Source organism: Trichoplusia ni, chromosome 3, assembly GCF_003590095.1.
Source record: "Trichoplusia ni isolate ovarian cell line Hi5 chromosome 3, tn1, whole genome shotgun sequence".
Classification (NCBI taxonomy): domain Eukaryota; kingdom Metazoa; phylum Arthropoda; class Insecta; order Lepidoptera; family Noctuidae; genus Trichoplusia; species Trichoplusia ni.
Window position 1 is genome coordinate 19,284,930 of NC_039480.1, and position 15,482 is coordinate 19,300,411.

The 15,482-nt window shown below is 35.9% G+C and overlaps 2 protein-coding genes across 2 annotated transcripts; one reads left to right on the plus strand and one right to left on the minus strand.

Annotated features, from left to right (window-relative positions):
* Positions 1–1,640: 1,640 nt before the first annotated feature.
* LOC113492297 lies at positions 1,641–3,027 on the minus strand. Its single transcript, XM_026869739.1, has one exon. The coding sequence runs from the start codon at positions 2,935–2,937 to the stop codon at positions 1,726–1,728; it is 1,212 nt and encodes a 403-aa protein (XP_026725540.1). The 5' UTR covers positions 2,938–3,027; the 3' UTR covers positions 1,641–1,725.
* A 1,212-nt stretch (positions 3,028–4,239) lies between these two features.
* LOC113492298 lies at positions 4,240–14,750 on the plus strand. Its single transcript, XM_026869740.1, has 5 exons — positions 4,240–4,608; positions 9,795–9,874; positions 11,219–11,395; positions 12,523–12,637; positions 14,418–14,750. Exons 2-5 carry the CDS (start codon positions 9,805–9,807, stop codon positions 14,548–14,550), a joined length of 495 nt encoding a protein of 164 aa, XP_026725541.1. The 5' UTR covers positions 4,240–4,608; positions 9,795–9,804; the 3' UTR covers positions 14,551–14,750.
* The last annotated feature ends 732 nt before the right edge of the window (positions 14,751–15,482 follow it).

A 15,482-nucleotide genomic window follows, 5' to 3' on the forward strand; every position in this document is an offset into this window, starting at 1 on the left:
ACATAGCGATTAGCAAGCGATTTGTTGTCTTCTTAGCTGGTTTGGACTCTAGTCGTTTGAGTCCAAAAGTAAAAATTGTCTATGGAAAATCTTTTTACTTTGCATTATTGGGAAAAAAGTTAATTAATTAAACAAATATTGATTCTTGAAAAGCCAATGTATTTTAATCCGTATATAAGTGTTCTAATATATCAATCAAAAATCTTACATAAACGAATACAGTAAGAAAAGGTGATCCGCTGTTTAAAGGAATCAGAGGGTGTTTGCCCTCACAATTTGAACGGTTTGAAGCATTTATTTACATTAAATATATTTTCACCACGTTTAAATTATTTAGCGAAAAGCCTCTTATCTAAACCAATGAAAAAAAAACAAAAGTATTGAATTTACTAGAGTATATAATGTCTTTGGTATTTACTTAATGGCCGTTACTGCCGTCAGATGTCATTATTAGTAAACAAAATACATCAATGATCAAACTTTAATAAAATTAGGTATTCCACAATCCAAATCGAATTGGACTTTGAATTTATTAATTACAGCCGTAGTAATTATATTACTGGCCTGTTGGCCTAGTGGTTAGTGGCCCTGACTGCTTTACCGGAGGTCGTGGGTTCGATTCCCACACAGAACGAATGTTTGTGTGATGAGCATGATCATTTGTTCTGTGTCTGGATGTAATTTATCTATAATATGTATGTATTTAGAAATATATAAGTATATATTTATTAGTTGTTTAGTACTCATGACACAAGCTCTGCTTAATTTGAGACTAGATGGCGTTGTGTGAATGTTGTCCAATATTATATTATATATTATTATATTAAATAAAGATATTTGAGTTGATTATTATTCTTATTTGATTTACTGTATTTATTGACTACCTACCTAAAATAAATATTTGACTGTAGGTTCATCGTATTAAAATTTTCATTATCATTTTTTTTCCTTGGTTTGGCTACCATACTCCTATCAAAATCTAATTTGAGACAAAATATTATTTGACAAAATACTACTTTAAATTCTTAAAAAATAAATACGCTATTATCGGACCCTTCACGGGGCCGATGTAGATCTCTTAGCGTCCATAGTCTGGCTACGCTTCGGAGATCTCTTTGGAGAAACTGAAGGGTTTGTATGTGCAATTATGAATAAAGTTATCTTGACGAATAACTACTGAAAATATATAATTAAGGATGGTACAGTTGACTGTCACGGTGAATTCTTGAAACATATACATTGTTTCGGGTTGTTCTCGTCTTGCTAACAGTGAATACTTGGACAGACATAACCAAGTGGCCAGGATTATCCATCAGCAGCTTGCTCTGAAGCACAAACTTCTTCTCGAAAGTGGTCATATCATACTGTACTGGGACTGGGATCGATCTATCATCACTGACAGGACTATTGTTGCCAATAAGCCTGATACAGTGGTTATTCGATCTATCAGAGCGTCGGACAATGATTGTTGATATCACCATTCCCCATGACGAGAACCTTGTGAAAAACAATTGAAATATTTGAATTTAGCTCAGAAAGTTGTCGACTTGTGGGAGGTGGACTCGGCAATCATTGCCCTGATAGTCGTAAGTGCAAACTAGCCAAAAAAAGGTCACAGCAATTTTAAGAAAATAACAATGTTATAAAAGAAATTGATTTAATTGTAATATGGTACTTAACATATAACTAAAGGTTGTTTTGTATATGTTAATTTTAATTCTTAGGCTAATTATTATTAAACTCTATAAATTCAAATTTACATACATTGACTATAATTTTCAAACAACTTGTAGTAATTATTTTATAAGGTTCATACAACCTCAAAATAGAATTAGGAAAAATGTCATTGTTAACATAAAAACTATTTATAATTATTTTATATCTTTCATTTTTAGCATCTAATACATTTACTACATAGCATCCATATTTAAAATCAATTTTCTCTGCACAGAATAAAATAACTTCACCTTTTGGTATAACAAAATTAGAATTTACCGCCAAAAATCTTTCATGATGCCATAGAGAAACTTTGGCCTGTTGTTTTTTTAAGAGTGCATTCAGCCTGTGAGCTAAACCACCTTTTTTGTACTTAACTTTCTTAGAATTAGATTCTAAATAGGTTGAACAATCTGAGTTTGTACTATTATGCCCTAAAGGTTGAATGTTTGTTAAACTTTGAGTTTTACAGGTTAATATATCAACATCTTCATTCTTACAGTCTTCAGGAGATTGTGTGTCACTTATATTCTGAGATGAATTTTCAGAACTGAAATGGCTGTTGAAATAATTCTTCACTTTAAGTATTAAATTGTTTTTCTCAATCATTGTTTTACTGTCTGTCATACTGTCTGTGCTTGTAGTAGAATTATTAGCACTGCTAATTCCTGCTTTCATGTTTGAAGAGTTATCTTCGTGAAAATATTCTGCTTTATTCTTCTTAGCAGGATTAAGGTTACATTCAACTGTGCGGAAATTGAATTCTTTATTTTCTTGATGAAAACATAGATTTTTCTTAACTTTCACTGAATTCCTTGGGGATACAGATTTTAGTTTCAAAATGGGACTCCTTACGCGTAAACTTTTTTGTTTTAAAATCGGAGAGGTGGATGTATTTGGCGGGAATCTTGATGTCAGCAATATGGGTGATAGAGGGACGTCACCACATTTTGTTGTTAAAATCGGTGATTTTTCTCTATGCAGACTCTTTGCAGCGTCCTTGCTTGCATCAACGATAGTTATATCTAGGTTAGATGTATTTTTATAGGCTGGTTTCTTACGTTTTCGTTTGCGAGTGTCATTTTTGTTACGTGCTACGTAGCACGATGTATTTTCGTAATCGCTCGACGAACTTGATGACCATTTAATGTCTTCAGTGTGTTCTTGTGAATTTAATAAGCTAAACTTTTCGAAGAATATATTGGCTTTCTGCTTTTTCATTTTATTTTCGTGCAAATGTTATGTAAACAACGAAAGTATTTATATTAGTACTGTCAAGTCATTCACTAACACTGTCACGTCTGTCACTGAGTGTCATTAGATCATAATTTCTTGTCTATGACAGTTTTTTTAAAGGATTACATTACGTTCGCGTTTGTGTCTCGAAGCGTTATTACATCAAGTTAGAGATCTTAAACGTTTCTTATTTCTTGAAACCCTTTAAAGGCTTAAAGGATGTTCAAAACCCTTGAATGTCGGTAAAAAAACGATCAAACATGAGTAAAAGAAACTACATGTCATCTTAGAGGTGATATGAATTAGCACAGGTTACAAATCCGCCAGCTATGAAAGTAATATTATTCCATTATTTACAGGAATTAATTTATAAACTGTTGCAGCACCAAACTTTCGGCGACTTGTCTCACCACTCACTCTTACTTTTCTCAGCGACAAAGGTCAACATATTCAGCTTTATCGTAACATATCACGTGACCCGATTTGTCGCTGCAAACGAGCGTCGAGCGGCTTCAAGAGGCCGCACCTTAAGCCCCTACTATTGGCAGGTACTAGCCACGAATATACGCTACGCTACGCCCATGATTACGGATTTCTTTTGGGGCAAAATCATAAAAAAAATTGACTGCCACGCTGAAGAATGTAATTCTTATCGTGGAGGTTTCCACAAACGTTCACGACACATGTACACAGACACCTGTAAGGAAGATTCATTAATGGATTACACAAAGGACTGTCCTACGCGGGGATCGAAACGGTGAGCCACGACGCCCACGACACGTGTAGTTTGGTGTCCAACTGTGCCTGGCCTGTTGTGTTAGTGGCCCAGACTGCTATATCGGAGGTCGTGGGTTCGATTTCCAAACAGGATGTTTATGTGATGAGCATGATCATTTTGTTTTTTTGTCTGGGTGTCATTTATCTATATTATATATGTATTTAGAAATATATAAGTATGTTTATCAGTTGTCTAGTACCCATAATACAAGATCTGATTAGTTTGAAACTAGATGGCGTTGTGTGAATGTTGTGGAATATTATATTATTTTTAATTTTACACCTACTTCTTGTTAACACTGAACCACCCATTGGTTGACTGGTAAAGCATTTAAGTAGATTCAAGCAATTTCGACTATCACTTATTATTCATATGAACGACATTGCTTGTTAAAATCGACTTATCGGGACAATTTAACGTTAGCCAGTGGCAAAAATTGGAACTAAAATTTTCAGGATCAAATTTGACACTTTTTCACGTAATGACAGCGCTACTAGCGCCACTCCTGCCAGCATAGATATGTTTGTAACAGAGTAAGCTTTTAGGACAGAGCTTTTTGGGACTCAATCGCTCTATCCATAGAGTAAAAAGCACAAGTTCGATCCCCGCTCTATTCTTACATTTCGTTCGGTCCGTCAGTCGATATTATTAGTTTCCAGTAAACAGTTGTGAAGAGTTAATTGAAACAGTTAGTTCTATCAAATAACCATCCAATTGTTTGAGTTAATTCAAGTTAAGTGTTAAACTTGAGTTATAAATCTTTTATATTTAACGTAAGGTTATAATTTTACTTATTTTGAATGAATGTTGTAAACTTGTGATAAAAGTGCGAGTGCGGGAGAGCCATATTGATTGATTATTTTGTTAGGCTGGCTTTGGTAAGTATTACGATCGTGTTGTTAAATTTGTAATTTGTTATTACATGTTGAGATAGTATTCTTAGAAATTAAATTTAATCTAAGATAAGTCAGAAATTGTTAAAAAGCAGAATAATGCAATTTTTTTATTCACTACATAAAATTACGAAAATAAAAATGACTTTTTTTTACGACATTTAAAACTTGCATTGCATTTTTTTTGTCATTTTGATTAAATATTTAAATAAAACCGTTTTTAAAATGTTTCCATATCGATAGGAATAATCTTTGCCTAACTGTGGGTTTCTTTTTTAATTAGCCGTCACTGTCCCACTGCAGGCAAAGGCCTCCCTTAGATTTCACTCAGTCACGTCTATTGCAGTTTCTTTCCATTGTTTGTGGTATGCATCCAGCTCGTCGCGGCATCTCATTCGGGGCCGTCCTCGTCGCTATTTAATGTTGGATGGAACCCAGTGGGTAGATGAGGGATATAATATAGGCTAGCTGTTGCCCGCGACTTCTTCCGCGTGGTTAGAAGATATAGGTAAGTAAGGAATTATTGAACGGAAGCCCTCGAAGATGAATAATTTTCCCTGTTTTTTCCCACATTTTATATTGTATCTTCGCTCCTATCAGTCGCAGCGTGATGTATATATCCATAAACCTTCCTCGATGGTCTATTCAACACAAAAATATTTTTTCAAATTGAACCAGTATTTCTTGAGATTAGCGCGTCAAACAAACAAACTCTTTATATATTAGTATAGATTATATTTAACCGACTCAAGAAAGGAGTAGGTTCTTAATTTGTCAGGATCTTGATATTTGTGGTGTTAATTACGCTTAAAAGGATGAAACAATATAAAAAAACAATGAATATTATAAATAAACATAGGTAATACTCGGGAGTCGGGTGGTGATCAGGCCAGGGTCTGATGATGGAATCATGGGGAACCTCAATTTTTTCGCTGTTTTACAAAGCTGCACAAATAGCCGAGTGGTTGAGGTCACCACGCCAAACCCACTGCGCGACGTGTTAGTTCGATCCCCGTAGGACAAGCATTTGTGTGATCCACGAATGCTTGTCCTGAGTCTGGGTGTCTTTGTGCATGTGACTTGAATGTTTGTGTGGCTTGATTAAGTTTCAAATACGGGAGTCGTTTAAAAAATAAAATAAGAAGACGGTTATGATCGGAATCCGATTACCATGTCTTCATTTCATCTGTTGCCGCTATAGAATCTTAAAAAAAATCGCGGTAAAACGACGCCCAGTACCCAGAGCTCGTGGCTAAGATATAACTGCACAAGTTGATCGATCACTGGTTAAGCTACGCTACACGGTCAATATGTAGACGGGTGACCGTCTTTGTTACAACAAAGTTCCGCCGTGTTTCGTAAGGCACGTTCAATCTTAGATCCCGGCTGATATTGCTACATCTTTGACAGTCGTTACAGGTAGTCAGAAACTAGAAAGTGACAACCAGTCTAACTAAGGGGTATCGTGTTGTCTGCAACTGGGTTGAGGAGGTCAGATAGGCAGTCGCTCCTTGTAAAACTGGTCGCTGCATCCAATTAGACTGGAAGCCGACACCAACATAGTTGGGAGAAGGCTAGGACGATTATAAAACGACAGATGCGGTTATAAATTTGATGAGTACAATTTTTCTGTTCCCTTTAGTAATGTAGTGTTTGTATGTAATCCCTAGTACTCAGTCCACCTTGTACGTCTAAACTATGTATTTTTCATCTGCCAATCTCAACGGCTACGGCTGAAAACAATTGTATTTAAATATAGCATTCATATGACCTCCACAATCCATTTACTGAGTTAATAAATTATGTCAGTTTACAAAAATACCGGTTCAGTCCGAGTCTGACTCCCGACACGAGGGTTCCGTATGAAATAGTGTAAAGATAAACAACAAAAAATGTTCACGTACAAATTGATCATCATTCCCCTGCCCTTATCTCAATTATTTTATTTGGGGTCGGCGCAACATGTCTTCTTCTTCCATACCTTTCTTTCTGACGTCATCTCACAAGAAACACTCTTTGCAGCCATATCGTCTTTCACACAATCCATCCATCGTTTCTTTGGTCGTTCTCTTCCCTTATATTCATCCACATCCATGCTAAACGGCTTCTTCTCCACATGATTTTCACTTTTAAATTGATGACAGTGCTAAATCTTTACGATGTATTTTTCTTTAAATAGAAAAGAATGCGTGCAGTCACACGCGATTAAATTAAATCTTTTTTCATAAAACTTTTGATTTATTTGTTTATAAAGTATCTATTGACAAATTAAAAAATATTTATAAACCGAATGGTTAAAAAAACGTGACGCCATATTGCCGTTGCATTGTCGTTCAGTTACCTTCTAGTCGCGCCTAAAGAACGTTTTACTTCAAAAACGACTTCCATATTAGGAACTAATGCTTAATAGTTTAGTTTCGTAAATTTTTTGGTATATAAAAATCGCCTCCCGCTCTAGAAATTAAATCCGTTTGGCAGGTTTAACAAACATTCAAGACAATACAAAGCACTCAGACATCAACACTTGTTTTACACGGGGATTGAACCCGCAAAACTTCGCGCTCAGCGGGTTTGGCGTGGTCACCTCAACCACTCGGCTAACCGTGCCTTCAAGGGCTATGTAACATTATTTGTTGTTGAAAATTTTAACTCTCTAGCTGTCTATGGGAGTCTGGAGACAGACTGACCGACAGCTTAGCCTTCGCCATATGGTTCCGTATTCACACTTTAGTGACGGATCCCTAAAAATAAATAATTTGTGTAATAATAGCATGAAACGTCCGTGTAAACGCTGGCTTTGTATATTCGTACAGTAGGAATGACGTCTGGTTATAAAAAAAGTAAATTAATAGATTAATAAATCTCAAAACTCACGTTTTTAAATGTCACTCCATTCAAATTTCATCAAAATGGGCACAGCCGTTTTTTAAGCTGTAAATTGCATTGTCATCGGGTTTGATGCTACCCTGAAAATTTCAGCCTGCTAGCTTATCGGGAAGTGTATCAAAATTGAATCACAATCAATCAAATCCAACCAGAACGACAAACAAACAAGAAAAGTGAGTGTATAAAAACGTGGGGAAAAATTGTTACGTCCCTCAGTTAGATATGTAATGAAAAAGCCTTTTAGTTTATTCCTATCCCTTATACTTAAGGTTTTTCGTTGGAATGTCCTGTTGTTGTTTTTGTTTTTAAATAATCTCCGCAATGAGGAAAACCCTCGTGTCGCGGTGTTTCACAAACATTCAAGTCACATGCACAAAGACACCCAGACTCAGAAGAAGCATTCGTGGATCACACAAACGCTTGTCCTACGGGGATCGATCTAACACGTCGCACAGTGGGTTTGGCGTTTCAACCACTCGTCTACCCGTGCAGTCAAAATGCAGTTGATAACACACCACATTAGTATTATAAATGTGAAAGTATATCAGTGTGTTTGTTACCTCTGCTCTCCCTAACGGCTAATCCGATTCCGATGGAATTTGGTATGAGGGTAGCTTTATAGCTGACTAGTTTTACCTTTCATTAAAACATAGGCTACCTAAATCTGACTGCATTCAAGGACAGTAATCTTTTCAGATATAACGGATTCGAGCAACAGCTATTTTCTATCGCAAACGCACGCAACTTTCGAAAATTCGATATTTACGAATATAACTCTAGTTTTATAGAATATACTTGTTCTATAAATGACAATTTCTATTTAGTTATCTATATCTAAAGATATATATAAAGCTAAAGAGTTTGTTTGTTTGTCTGAACGCGCTTATCTCAGGAACTACTGGTACAAATTGAAAAAATATTTTTGTTTTCTTGAGGAAGGTTTTAGGCTACAAACCATCATGCTGCGACTAATAGGAGCGAAGATATAATGGAAAATGTAGAAAAAACGGCAGATATAAATCATTACTTATATCTTCTAACCACGCTTACGAAGTCGCGGGCAACAGCTAGTAAATGATATATAATGCAACCACAATTCCACTGCGCTAATGGATCCATCAACAACTATAGAGAAGACAAATTAAAATGGCCGCCAAAACAAAATTGAGTTAATGTAAGCATTTATAATGAACTAGCTTTTTGCCCGCGGCTTCGCCCGCGTCGAGGTCAGTTATATCGCGTTTCCAAGAGAACTCTTCAAAAGTCTGGGATAAAACTATCCTATATTCTTTCTCAAGGTCAACTCTATCTCTGTACCAAATTTCATTAAAATCAGTTCAGTGGTTTAGACGTGAAAGCGCATTTATAATATTAGTAGGGACTAGCTGATGCCTGCTACATCGTCTGCGAAAGATTACTAATTCGAGTAGTTTATATTAGCGTGGCGCAGAAATAACTTATTTTATGACATGCCAAAAGCGATAAAAGTCATATTTTTAGATTTTTAAAAGTACCAAATTTGTACCGAATCTTGTAACCGACGATTGAAGATGCTGTTTGTTACTCCGTCACGCAAAAACCACCGAACGGATTTAGACGAAACTTGGTACACAGATAGTTTATAACCTGGATTAACACATAGGATAATTTTTTTCCCGATTTTATGTTCCCGTGGGATCATTTTCGATTTGTAGCTAGCGGAGTTGTTGGCAATAGATATTTTGATATCAATTCTGAAACAATTATTGTAAAGTTTTATTAAAAACCATTCAGCAGTTTTTACATGAAAAAGTAACAGATATACATGCATACATACAAACTTTCGCGTTTATAATATTAGTAAGACTTACTAAATTTACACTTTAAATCACTTCTTGGCTGCCTCTCCCGTCACGCTACATAAAGTGAAACAGATTTGTTAAATAAACTAATATTAACACGAACACAGAACTCTTGCACAAATCTATATCTATACTAATATTTAAAGCTGAAGAGTTTGTTTGTTTGAACGCGCTATTCTCAGGAACTTCTGTTGAAAAATGACAAATTGAAAAAATATTTTTATGTTTAATAGACCATTTATCGCCGAAGGTTTTAGGCTAAATCACGCTGCAACTAATAGGAGCGAAGATACAATGAGAACTGTGGCAAAAACGAGGAAAACTATTCATCTTCTCGAGCTTCCATTCAAAAATTCCTAACTTATATCTTCTAATCACGCGGAAGAAGTCGGGGCCCGGGGGCAACAGCTGGTTAATTAATAAAACAATTTTATATTGTTTCAGATACATAAATATGGAGTTATCTGCGAATAGAAAAGATTTATTTATAATTCTGTTTATTGTGTTAAGTGGTGCGACCACAGGTGAGTGGTATTGATCCCGGAGTAAATATAGTGGCTGAAATTAATGAGCCAATAAATTAGGTTAATAGACATTTAAGTGGGGGACATTTTGATGGTTATTTCAAAAAATTATTATGGCTAAAGAAACGCACAACGTACAAATAACGCCATCTCGTCTCAAACTAAGCAAAGCTTGTATTATGAGTACTAGACAACTGATAAACATACCTTATGTATATAAATTACTAATTAATATATTGTAGATAAATTACACCGAGACACGGAACAAATGATCGTGCTCATCTAAAAAAAATAACCTCTTGGGTGGGAATCGAACCCACGACTTTCGGTATAGCAGTCAGGGCCACAAACCACTAGATAAACAGGCCAGTCAATTTCATTTATGTTCTTCTATTATTGGCAAATATAATTACTTAATTATTTTTGGGGCAACACATTAATTTCTTATTAATTGTATTAGTGTATGTGTCAATTTAATAAATTGTTAGCAAAGAATTGTTTGCAAAGAAATACGATATATTAGGGTCACAGTTATTAATTTTCACTAATTGTCTTGTACTCATACGGAGAAGCTCGTGGCTAAGCTATAACCGCATAAGTGAAACGCTCACAGGTAAAGCTATGCTTGACGCGGTTGGTCCGTAGATGGGTGACCATCTGTGTCGCAGCGAGTTCCTCCGTGTTTCGGAAGGGACGTTAAATTGTGGGTCCCGGCTGTTATTCCTACATCTTTGATAGTCGTTACAGGTAGTCAGAAGCTTGAAAAGTCTGACAACCAGTCTAACCAAGGGGTATCGTGTTGCCCAGGTAACTGGGTTGAGGAGGTCAGATAGGCAGTCGCTCCTTGTAAAACACTGGAACTCAGCTGAAACCGGTTAGACTGGTAGCCGACCTCAACATAGTTGGGAAAAGGCTAGGCCAATGATATGATGTCTAGTACTCATAATACAAGCTTTGCTAACTTCGACACTCAAAATCAAAATCAAAAGTTTTTATTTCAAGCAGGCCGTTTTCCAGGCACTTTCAAAACGTTAAGGTGATGGCTCTTGTTGTGCGGTTCCAAAGTGTCACTCTTATGGAGAAGAACCGGCAAGAAACTCCATAAGTTACTCTTCTTAAATATGAATGTATACAGTATTTTTTTTACAATATTATGTTTATGCAAGAACAACGTAAAATAGTGAAATGATAAAAAAATAAATAATAATAAATTCAACAAAGGAAAAAAAAGCAAGTAAATTCTACTGGGGTTTACACTGTTGATGCATTTTCAAGGCATATTTGACCACTAGATGGCGCTGTTAAAATTGTCAAATATTAATATACAGTATGTTTTAATTTCAGTTTATACCATTGATTGTTTCAAATGTGTGTCCATGAACGGAAAGTTTTCGGCTTGCGATGACCCTTTCCACAACAACCATTCCCTTCAAATGTTGGAGTCACCCTGCATGGGAGGCAGGAAGGGACGTGATGGCTTGTTCCCAGCAACATCCTGTATCAAGATAGCTGGTGTTTTTGGTAAGTACATCATCAGAAACTAGATATTGCTAGCTATGCCGGCTAACAATTGAAAATGATCCCATGGGAACATGAAACCAGGATAAAAACTATCCTATGTGTTAACCCAGGTTATGAACTATCAGTGTGCCAAATCTCGTTCAAATCTGTTCAGCTTTTGTGTGAAAGAGTAACAAATATCCATCTATATTTATAAACTAATTTGTTTATAATATTAGTACGATTACACTGCCTGCATTGCCGAAAGGTATACGGTCACCACGCCAAACTCACTGCGCGACGTGTTAGTTCGATCCCCGTAGGACAAGCGTTTGTGTGATCCACGAATGTTTGTCCTAAGTCTGGGTGTCTTGTGCATGTGACTTGAATGTTTTTTAAAGCCGCTTATTAAATTCCGTAGTGCGCAATTCTTAAATATACCGCTGGAACCCTTGGAATTTAAATTAGTTACTTTTAACCGACTTCCATAAAGGAGTAGGTTGTCAATTTTCCGTCTTTTTATGTATTTTTCCTCCGAACTTACTGGATGAAATTATTTTGTTGATTCTTTTTTTCATTTAACGTGTAATAGCAATCATTTGATCCTAAAAACTTTTTCTCGGTAGTTTTTATTTTAAGTCGGTTGTATGTTACAAAAGAAACAATTAAATAAATTGTACTAGTCTATTTAAATAAAAAATAATGTTGGTAAGCGCTTTTTTGTATGCTCCTTATCCGCGGAAGGTTTTAATACTAAATATAAGAAAATGATTTTAATCTAATGATCAATACAATGGGGGATTAGTGAATAAAACCGAGGGTCGATTTTTAGTGGGTAGTGAATTTAAATACGATTAAATCAGTTTAATCACATTTAATTCGCAATCGCCGAAGAATTTTTTGTGTTCCTTTTGTGGTATGAACTAAGGCGCGGGACTGCAGTGCAGTGAGTGTCCCGCAGCGCATCGCGTCATAGCCGACATGAGGGACTCGTTTCGTTCTTTGCTGCAGTTGCATGCACCTCAAGACGGCTCAAGATTGGCGTTTTATTTTGTCATGAGTGTACGATGCGCAAAGCGATCCCCACTCTTCCGCCGAGCACTCAAGATCCGTGCCGGTGACTATAATACAGTTGTTTTCTTTTTCAGATGACACCGGAGAAACCATCACCGTTCGTGGCTGTGGTCTGGACTCGGGTACTGCTACCACAGACACAGAAATTATAAGAATGTCGCACTGCGGACGATTCTATTACGATGACAGGTAGATAGATAGAATATTCATTTCATTTATACGCATAAGTGAATCGATCACAGGTTAAGCTACGCTCGACGCGGTTGGTCCGTAGATAGGCGACCATCTCTGTCATTACGAGTTCTTCCGTGTTTCCGAATGGCACGTTAATTTGTGGGTCCCGGCTGTTATTCCTACATCATTGACAGTCGTTAAAGGTAGTCAGAAGCTTGAAAGTCTGACAACCAGTCTAAGTAAGGGGTATCGTGTTGCCCAGGTAACTGGTTGAGGAGGTCAGATAGGCAGTCGCTCCTTGTAAAACTCTGGTACTTAGCTGTGTCCGGTTAGACTGGAAGTCGACTCCAACATATTTGGGAAAAGGCTAGGTTAATGATATGGTGCCAAAATGGGTGGTCTTATCGTCTGTTGGTCTAGTGGTTAGCGACCCTGACTGCTATACCGGAGGTCGTGGGTTCGATTCCTACCCAGGACAAAATGTTTGTGTGAGCATGATCATTTTTTCCACTACTTTCAAACAACGCCATCTAGTCTCAAACTAAGCAAAGCTTGTATTATGAGTAAATAGATGCTTGTATTCAATAGCTTTTATTTGAAGTCAATATTATGTTTTAGTTGCTGATATTACAATTTACAATAATTTTACAATAATATAAAATATAACAATGAGTTATAAAGATATAAATTGCTTATGAAATGTCCTTCATAACATTTTATAACAATTTGAATTTAATATTATATTATATATTGACCTATTGTTCTTCTAATAGGCATATTTATTTACGCCTATCAGTAAAACTAGGTTACGACTCAGGTCATAATATTTTATTCTTGTAGGTAAGATTTTCTCCCAATATTTGTATGTTTTTGTAAATATAAGTATGTTTATCAGTTGTCTGGTACTTAATACAAGCTTTGCATAGTTTGATACTAGATGGCGTTGTGTGAAAGTTTAAAATAGGGATGATGACTGGGTATAAAAAGAAAAAAATCTCATTAGTCCCTCAGTTAGATAATTGAAAAGTACGAGACACGTATTTTTTCCTTTTTCAGAAAAACTAGAATTGACAAAGATTAACTGCTTTAAAGTTTAGGAGAGGGGGCTTGTGACGTAACGATATGGTAAAATTTATACTCAATCGTGACGTCACGCGTAAGTTTCATTCACTGTAATTTGGTCAATTTATGTTTGCGGGACAAATTAAAGAATACGTATCCATTATTATACAAAAAACTACAAGACGGACACTGAAAAAAAAAATTGTCGTCATCCCTATTGTACTACCCTATATACATCCCTCTCACTGCTTGGCACAGGCCTCTTCCCGTACAGGAGAGATTTGAGCATTGATTAACACGCTAGCTCCTTGTCAGCGATTTCTGATTCTGTTTGACGTTTCTGTTTGTGGCATCATAGCTCCCGAACGGCGAAACCGATTTCAATTTACATCGTTTGTTTTCTTATATGTGATAAAATCGGTCAGAGCCATTTAATTCGAGATTTTACTATTATTTAAATTAGCTGTTGCCCGCGACTTCGTCCGCATGGTTAGAAGATATAAGTTATGATTTATACCATCCCTGTTTTTTTCCACATTTTCCATTGTATCTTCGTTCCTATTAGTCGCAGCGTGATGGTATATACCCTAAAACCTTCCTCGATGAATGGTCTATTCAATACAAAAAAAAACAATTTGAACCTGTAGTTCCTGAGATTAGCGCGTTCAAACAAACAAACGAAACTCTTCAGCTTTATATATTAGTATAGATGTTCAATTTCATCTTGTTTCAGATACGTCCACGGCTGCCTGCAAAGCTGCAACGACGCTGACGCCTGCAACCGCTCCTACACAGACCAGTACAATATAAGCACGGTTATATTCACTGCGATAACTGCCCTCGCCTACAAAATGTGGACGAGCTAACATAAATAACAAAATTATTATTATAATAACCGTCGGGAGGCAAATTTGTAACTATTTCTTTGATAACGGTTTACTCACGCGTATTTATTATATAAATCGATTTTTTTATTGTGTTACATGGTTTTGATGTTGTTATGAACTAACAGTGTCACACAAAATAAATAATTGATTAAAAAATATCTAAAAACCCACGTAAAATTTTATCAAAATCGGTTCAGCCAGTTTTATAGTTGTAAATTGCATTGTCATCGAATTTAAAGCTACCCTGAAAATTTCAGCCTGCTAGCTTATCGGGAAGTGCCTCAGAATTGAGTTGCAAAAATCCAACCGGAACGACAAACAAAAAAGAAAAGTGAGTGTATAAAAACGTGGGAAAAATAACAATTTATGTATAACAAAGTTTGCAGTATATATTAAATTAAATTAGTCTTTGTATTCTGACAATTATAAGTACCTATTTTTTTTTTCATGTGATTTTCTTGCCCACCGCGTCAGCTCATGATTAAGGAGTCCGGTTAGGCCTGAAACTAGTCAATCCCGATAATTAATTGTAGTCGCGTGAGTAAACCGTTCTTAAAATAAATAATTATTGCATAATTATGTTTAAAATATAAAACAAATAGTGAAATTAGTCATAATTTTTAAGTTATACATACATAATTGTATTGCATATTATTTATTAAGCTGTTTAGTGTAGTTTGACTAAAAATCTGTTTATAATCGCCAAATTATTTTCTTGCTAATTATCTACTAGCTATTGCCCGCGGGCTCGCCCGCTTCAAATTTCAAATGATCCCCCGGGGACGTAAAATTGAGTTAAAAGCTATAGTATGTGTTAATCCTGGTTATGAACTATCTGTGTACCAAGTTTCGTCTAAATCCGTTCAGTGGTTTTTGCGTGAAAGAGGAACAAACATGCATACATACAAACT